General features: G+C 39.0%; 1 protein-coding gene across 1 annotated transcript in view; it reads left to right on the top strand.

The window, feature by feature from the left end:
• Positions 1-1,332: 1,332 nt before the first annotated feature.
• The window catches only part of FAM83B (family with sequence similarity 83 member B), a gene marked incomplete at both ends in the record, with an annotated part of 44,893 nt that continues 37,464 nt past the window's right edge, over positions 1,333-8,761 (top strand). Inside the window, one exon of the mRNA XM_082480827.1 lies at positions 1,333-1,776. Coding sequence (XP_082336953.1) covers positions 1,333-1,776 — 444 coding nt within the window. The remainder of the gene's footprint in view (positions 1,777-8,761) is intronic.

Below are 8,761 nucleotides of genomic sequence, written 5' to 3'. Positions count from 1 at the left end.
TTGAAGAGAGAACTGTGTTACGTTTATATGCCAGTAAATGCAACCAGAACTCCGTACAACTATTCCTTGCTATTATACTGCTATACTATTAACTAGGCTTGTAGGGAAACGCAATGTTAACTTTCAGCCTATACTTTGTATATGCTTTTTGTAACTATTCTGCCTTTTTTGGATGTCCTTCCTATTTCTGCTGTCTTTCTCTTAAGCTTCATGCTCCAGCCCTGAAAGATGAAACAGTGCTACCATGTATCATCTTTCTATTTTACATGGCCATACTGGTGCCACTCTCAGGAAAATCCACCTCCCACTTTCTTCACTTTCTTTCTTTCTTTTTTTTTTTTTTTTTTTTTTTTTTTGTGGCTTACCTGCCCAGTGCAGAAATTCATTGCAGTTTAGGTTTTAGGCAAATGGTGAAGTTGCTGGAGTCCCGTAGGGTTGCACAGACATGAAAGAAGAAACGTTGACCATTTGTCCTGTCTCTACCTTACATCCCAAATTGTTGCAGCAGAAACCAACCCTCTCAGCCCTCGTTAAATGAAATTAAAAGATGGTAAGAATGAATTTATAAATCATCAGCAGTAAACAACTTATTATTAATGTTTTGGGGAAAAAAAAATAAAAGGTAAGATTAAAGCAGCCGCTCCTTTTGGCAAAGGGAATGTGCAGGGTGGAAACTAGACATGAGATTGCTGATTCAGAGTTTGATCCCAGATGTGGGAAGAGAAATCTTTCTGGAGTTCCTCATAACTCACTGAAATGAGGTAGGCTGGTCCTGCTTGGGAGCAACAAATGGATTAGATCAGCATGGGAGAACAGATAGATAAGGAGAAGGACCTGAATGACTGTGGTTTCAAAGAAGCCAGAGAAAAGGTATGTATTCCAGAGAAAGATTAATGCATCAAAAAGTAGGAAATAGAATTGATTTCTGAAGTGTTTCTGAACACTACTCTGCCACTTGTTACAAAGACAGCTTCAAAACACAACCTACAGTAGCGTATTGAAACATGCATTGGGTATGTATTGCTGTTACCAGCACAGATCTTCAGTGTATTATGAGCGCTGCTGTAGCTTTTATTAGAAAAACTTCAACAAATCCCTTAATTTCACATGCGTTTAGTTTTGCCTTTTGTGGAAGAGGCTCTTTATCTAGCTCTTTAATAAAAGAAAAACTTACAGCAATATTACCAGAAAAGTATTTTGAATAATATCTGTGTGCGTGTTATAGATCACTACAAATATTCTGATTGTTTTCTTACTTTCCTGTCTTTACAGATATATTTCATCCGCTCGCGAATGGAAGTTTAAGAGACGCTATACAAAATATACGTGAAAATGGAAACTTCATCTTTGCTGTCATCCTTACATGACGAATGCAGATCGGACAACTATATTGAACCTCACTACAAGGAATGGTACCGGGTAGCTATTGATGCTTTAATTGAAGGAGGTTTAGAAGCCTACAAAGAATTTCTTTCCAAAGAGAGATGCTCAGAGTTCCTAGCAGATGAGGAAATTGATTACATTTTGAACAATGTTCACAAACTTCCCCAAAACACAATTTATTCCTCTAACCATGCCGTTGATGACACCTCTTCCTCGGGAACATACTGGCCTATTGAATCAGATGTGGAAGCTCCAAATCTCGACTTAGGTTGGCCCTACCTGATGCCTGGAATTTCTGGTAGCACGAATATTGATCTGCTTTTTCATCCACCACGAGCACAGCCTTACACCATAAAGGAAACTGTTCGGAAGATGATACGAGATGCAAGAAAGGTAAACATGAAAAATATTATTGGAAAAAAAAAAAAAGTGGCAATAGTAATCTAGCTGGTGTTTTACTAGAGGCTTTCTTTTTCTTCTGGCAGGAAAATATGGTCTAGCTGCTAACAAGTCAAACAGAAAGGTTTTCACAGACTGAGATCAGTCCCTTGGTATCGCATGCGCTGATGTTATTAACCTTATTTGCAAGGGATCAGTGATTAATTGCAGGGATTAATGAAGCATAATTAGCATTTTACTGTAATGCTGACCAGTCCGTGAGAAATTGGTAGATAATCAGCACACCTTTTCTTTGACCTCAGTTGAATATCCCTCAAGTGATGCAATTCTGTCTAACTTCAGGATATATCCTAAGGTTTCTCTCTTGCGTCAGTGGGAACATGCATCAGTTGGGCATGGTAGCCATTTGTTAGAAGAAAATAACACCTTGGTGTACACGCAGCTTGTGTACCTTGAGAGTCTCAGGTTTTGTCATTTTGCATGCCAACTGTCCTTGCAGAAATTAGTCAGAAAGTATTAAAGAGAGGTCAGAAGGGAAAAAAAAAAGAGGTTTAGGCAACAAGGAAATGGAGTTTAGTTGGGTACCTTACCTTGATTTCTGAGTAATGAGTAATTTATAAGAAATGTGGACACGTCTCCAAATGTACTTGTCTCCACTTAGCGACACTTGCATCCTGAGTTTCCTAAGGTACACCCATCTTACACTTTGGTGACAGGGTGCTGCATGTACAAACTACCTGTTGCTTCCCAGTGTCAAGCTTAAAAAAAAAACAAACCAAAACCAAAAGATGTCTTAGAATGCAGTTCTGCTTGACCCTGGGCCATGTTACCACTTTTAACAGATGTGATAAGGTTTCAGAAGTATCCCTAGCAAGTATATCATGCGCTTCTTTCTACCATGCGAAATAATTGGGTTCTGCTTTACTCTGTGGGCTTTAAATCAGTAGGACGGGCTCTAGCTTGAGTGCATCTGTAAACACTTCAGTGGCTGAAATATGCATGTAAGTGTGTGCAATAGAAACAGGCTGAAAAGGGCAGGGAAGGGCGACGTCATTCTACAATCTCTCTACTCTATTTAGATAAAGCATATAACTTGTTGCCATAATAGAGTTGTCACTAGGCCTTTTATCCTGCAGTTTACAGTCTAGAATGACTGTATGCCCAAAGAAGAGGAGAATTAATTGCTTCTCTCCCTCTTAGTCCCTTTCAGAATGAGATTTGGTGTTTTCTGCTTTTGTATGTAGTGAGGCTTGACCGTGATTTGCCCAAGATACTCTGTGATCCTTCTCAACTGCAGCTCCTGAGCTACCAACATATCCACTGTAAGGGAAACCACAAAAACACAGTTAACTCTATTGGCAAGACTAGTTCAGTTTTGCTAGAAGGTCTTGAAATGCCATGAAGAAAGGCTGTTTCTCGTTAGTTGCCCTGCTTTTTGTGCCTATCTGGCTGGCTGTTTGCAATCCAGTCTCTTTTCAACAGTTCTCTTAGGTGGTGGTGCTGCCTTGTAAAATGCCATTTTAAGGAGTATGACTACTCTGCATGCAGCTGTAGAGGAAAAATTAGGTGCGATTCTTACCCTGCTTTGGAAAAAGGTCGAGGGCATAGTATATTGGCTCTCTGATGTGCTTGTGGCTCTTCCCCTTCGTAAAGATGATGTTATGCATGTGTCACTGTCAAATCTGACAGCTGAAAGGTTTGTTTAGTTGATCAGCACAACCTCAACAGCAACAAACATAACACTTTTGATACCGTGATATGGGTTGGTAGCTTCAGGAAGCAGCAATTAAATCTAAAAGGCATAGTGTTGTTCAGCCTCTTCTGTCTGCAGAAGAGACATAGAAAAATTTAAAGGATTTCTAAGTAAGGTAAAGTAAGGTATTTAAGACATGCCTACAGCAGGCAAACACTTTGTAAACAGGCTAACCTACTTCTCCTAAGCCACTTATAAAAATATAGTTATATTAAACAGGATTCTTTGTTATGTAGTAGTGGAGATGTGTAGTCATATGAGAATATTCAAAGGAAATAGGAAAAGGTTACACATGAAAAACAGACACCTGTAAAGAATAAAAAAGTTCTTCAGCAAATCACATTAAACCAATACAGCTCTAAGCAAAATCTATGGGAATTTCACCAAACTTCTGTGGGAAAATAAACAGACTGTTGGAGACAGGCATATTCATACCACCAAACTTCCAGCACCAAATCCAAGTACCTGAGTTCAGGCACTGATTTCCCTGGGCTACCTGAACACTTGGGGCAGTAGGAAACCAGCTCCTACAAAGGCAGAGAATGTTTCTGCACTAATGCACCTCATGAAGGAATCCATTCAATATATATTTATATATATAAACTAGCCCAAAAACTCATGAAGGTGACTGAGCCAGTTGAAACCTAGATTCTTTTGAATATTTGGAGATATATAAGGATAAGATGACATTATTAGTGGACTTACTCTTGACCTCTTTCATGCTTGATGCATCACAGTGTCACTCCTTAAAATGATCATTACATATGTTAATTTTGACCTTACGGTATGTTGTAAACAACATTAAGCAACTTGCTTGCTGACAGTGATTTTTCCTGACTAAAGAGGAAAATCATTTATAAGGCTGTGCTACACGACTAAAAACAGTGACTATGAAAAAGTGTTGTAAGAAAATCTTGTGACTTACGTGTTTCTTAAATGCATAATCTGCATAAAAATTATGCACATCACCTTCATGGTAAGTATAGGCAATATAATAATGGAGTTTTTCTTACAGAAAATGATCAATATTATTAAATCCTAGAAAAACGAGCTAACCATTTTAACCATTTTAAGGAGATGAATCCATGCTTGTGATATATGTTTCTTAACCTACATTAGAGTAGGGGCACTGTATCATACATTACATTACATCTGTACTACAGCACTTCTGCGGGAGAGATGTGCTGTCAGAATGATGTTAGCAGAGTGCCTTAGGTCAAACCTAACATGTCAACAAAATGGGTTTACTGTTGGTGTAACAAGACCTCATCTCCCAATGATACAACGCGCCAACCACCCACCTCTGTCAACATAACCTGTGTTCATACAAGGAGGCTGTTTGGCGTGACCGCGTCAACTGGGGAGACACCAGTCTTTTTCAGATGTTGGTATAACCACGTGGGGAAATGGCACTGCAAAGTCTGTCTGACCTTAATGATGGACAGACTTTTGCAAACAAGCCAGTAGCCTTATTTCTTGTGTGTTTTGGAGGCTTCTGCCTTTAATCATTGGCAGGTTTCCGGCTTCTCTGAAGCTTGAGGTGCTTCTACAGCCTGACTCACCCTGACTGGGCTGTCTGAACCGCAACTGATAACGTTTAGCAGTTTTTCCTGAGATGATTATTCATCTGGGAAATGGTATCAAGATGATTACTCATCTGTGTCAGGTTAATGTGAAACTTCCTTCTCTTCCTATAAAGTAACACAGAGACTTCAATAATGAAGTGTCCTCTCACTATATGACTTTTCATAAGAGTTGCCTCAAACCCATCAGTTATGAGGCTTGTACATGTGTGCAAGCAGCAGCTCTTACTATCTTCTCAGGTGTGATTGACAGGGTGAGGCAACAGGGAAAGGACAGGACAGAGCACCAAAGGGTCCTTCTGGCAGTGTGTTTTTTCTCTTACTTCATTAACTGGATTCCTCTCTCCACCACCCAGACATTCCTACATAGTTGTAGAGAGAATGCATAGCTCTGAGTCTTTTAGATTGATATCCAAATAAGGATCAACTCTTCCTGGAGAGAATTCAAACCTGTTTTTTAAAGAACCATGTTGTTTAGACAACCCAAGGATTGCTGGTTTGCAGCACAAGCCAGAGAACACTGAAAGACTTCCCTGACGTACTTGAGGGAATTTCTGATGGAATGCAAGAAGCTGCACGCTATTTGATAAATATGCAGTACTTTTCACTGATTTTATTTTATTCAAGTAGACTAGCAGTCTTAGCCCTGGGTTCACAAAATCAGTGACAGTTGTGAGACTTTTAAAATCTTACTTGTTTTTAGAAGCTTAACTAGGAATTTAGATGGTTAGTGTGTTATCATTTTGGAAACTCAAAAAAGGCAGTTGTTTTTGCTGAATTACTCATGATGGGGCTTTTTAGTGTGAGAAAGGGTTGAAAAACTTGGAGCCTTGGGAAAGAATTAAGTTACAATGTAAGCGAGTGTAACATGTTGTTATGTCTTGCTCGACCCACTGTCGGTAGACCTTTAGTAAGTCAAAAAGGACTTTCCTTGAATTCTCATGAGAAAGAGAGAGTTATGTACAAAATATGATGCCTGTGTTGTCTTCTAGAGCAGTGGACCTAGTTAAATAAAAACAGTTGACTCATTTTGCAATCAAATAAAAAAGGAAAGATTTTCTTTTGTGTTTTGTTTTTTTTGTTGTTGTTGTTTTTTGGTTTGTTTTGTTTCAGGCGAGAGCGAGAAGTGTATTACAGAAAAAATGATTATTCACTATGGATCTCATTTGGTCACATGTATAGTACAGTACAAAGGATCTAGTACTGGCTGCATTCTAGTACGAAAGAAAATGAAATTCTTTACATGCCTGGATGAAGAGTGATGTTTCTATACTGAAAGAAACTTGGATGTGTTGAGCAATCTTTTTTTATCTTCTCAACAATACTCTTTGCCAACTATTTTAAATATAATTTGAAGACAGACTGGAACAACAATAATGAATTGTGCTTGTGGCAATGCTTGTCTACATAGAATCATAGAATGGTTTGGGTTGGAAGGGACCTTAAAGATCACCTAGTTCCATCCCCCTGCCATGGGCAGGGACACCTCCCGCCAGACCAGGTTGCTCAAAGCCCCATCCAGCCTGGCCTTGAACACCTCCAGGGATGGAGCTTCCACAACTTCCCTGGGCAATCTGATCCAGTGTCTCGCCATCCTCACAAGTAAAGAATTTCATCCTAATATCTAATCTAGATATACCTTCTTTCAGTTTAAAACTCTTACCCCTCATCTTTATCACTGAACTCCCTCATAAAGAGTTCCTCCTCACCTTTCATGTAGGCCCCCTTTAAGGACGCAGCTTATTAATTGCAGCAGTCCAAGTCCCAAGAGAGAGGGGCTGCATTTTGTTGTTCATAAAAGCTAGAGCACTCTGCTAAATTCAGGGAGAGAAAAATAGATAAATGCAGTAGTCATCCCACTCAGAAGTTTTCTGTATTATCTGTAGAGTGTCTGATAAACAGTGGGTATCTTTTTTAAGCAGAGAGTAACACGTAGACAGACTCAGTTCCCAGCTGAAGATGTATAGGCAACGTTTTCCCTGCCAAAATATTCTACCCCACAAGGATTTCAGCAGGTGCTGTTTGGTTCAGCTGCTGCACTGAAGGGTATATTCATCATTCACTTCTACTCACCTTCTGTTAAATGACTCCCTGTTAGTTGAAAACCAGCATGGCAGTCATGCGTATGGTTTCCAGGTGAAACACAACTTTTAGCTTTTGATAGATTTATTAGAGAGAGTGAGGTCATGTCCCGGCTTTTCTAATCACACAGGGCACCTGCCATGCATTGGAAGAGGACATGTGTTTTGCTTTTGGTACTATTATTGTGTGACCCGGTGTCATTTTTCAGGTATTTTATCTGCTTGGATTTGCCTTTGGAGTCTTCACACTATTTTACTTTCCTGTCCCCTTTTCCACTTACCCTCCCACTCCCTCCATGTAAGGGTAATCCCAGAGCAGTCACAGCAGTGAATTTGTAATGCGGAGAGGACTGCCGTCGACGGGACACGTCTGCAAGCACTTTTATAACCAGGAGAGCCTGGGACTTCTGTGAAATGCATTTCTTGTACGCAGTTGCTCTAAACATGAAACCCACAGTTTTTCCTCATAGCCCTCCCGTTAGGTGGGAAGGATCCACAACTGAGAAGCAAGCAGAGGCTAGAGCTATCCTGAGGAGTGGGAATCTGATAAAATAATTTTTAATCGGCTGCAGTGATTTTTTACTCACAGGTTTCTATCAGGTCAAAGGTTTGCAAGACAATTTCAACATCTTTGATATTCATATTTTATATTAAAAGATGTAATTAACTAATTTCTAGGTATTGCCATTTTTATGTCATAACTGTGGTAATGTGTTATCAAAATATCACAACTCCATGATGGATTTAAAAAATGGAATAGGGAAAATTAAAGGCCAGATCTTACATGCAGCTGTATTTCTTTATTAATGTCTGTCTCATTCACATATATATAAGCAGTAAGCATACACATTTGCTTTGTAGCAATATTTTTTCATTAAAATCTTTTCTCTCGTTGACATAAATCTTAGTCAAAGCAAAAGTGTTATTAAAAAGTCATTTATGCTTTTTGCACATTCAGTAGATTAAAATGTTCTTTATCGTATTCAGCAATAACTTTGTACTACAATGTGCTGAAGCAGTAATAGGTCAAAATATGCTATGAATACAAAACTGTTGATTTAAAATAATTTTGCCCAGGCAGAATGCTTCTTTCAGTGCCTAGTCCAGCGTATTTGGGTTTTGTCCCTCTCCTTTTCTCCTTTGTCAAAAAACCCCGACAATGCTGAAGTGCTTTTTTTGTTCTTCTGAATTCCTATCCTCAAGAGATCTGAGTTTTTCTAATTTCTTTCAGCCAGGGAACAATCTTGCCTGAAGAACTATAGGCTTAATCACTTCACATTCCTATTGCCGTAGGCCTTTTTTGATCTCTTGCAGTTTTAGCAGAGCTTTTGATCTCTAATAGCTTTCCAACATAGAAAGTGATGCTCTGAGGGATGGGGGACACATTTTGGTCAATTTTAAACTTTAAATTTGCTTGTTTTGTATCAGAGTTTGGAAACTAAAATATTATACTATCTGTGACAGAATTTTAAATGAGCATATCTTGGTATCCAGATATCTGCAATACTGCAGCAGTATTTGTGTAATACAGTATGATAGAAACTACATGGAAAGTGGAGAAC

This window comes from Vanellus vanellus (genome assembly GCF_965231255.1).
Source record: "Vanellus vanellus genome assembly, chromosome: 3".
Lineage (NCBI taxonomy): Eukaryota > Metazoa > Chordata > Aves > Charadriiformes > Charadriidae > Vanellus > Vanellus vanellus.
The sequence above is the reverse complement of the archived record's forward strand: the minus strand, read 5'-3'. Positions and strand labels throughout refer to the sequence as shown.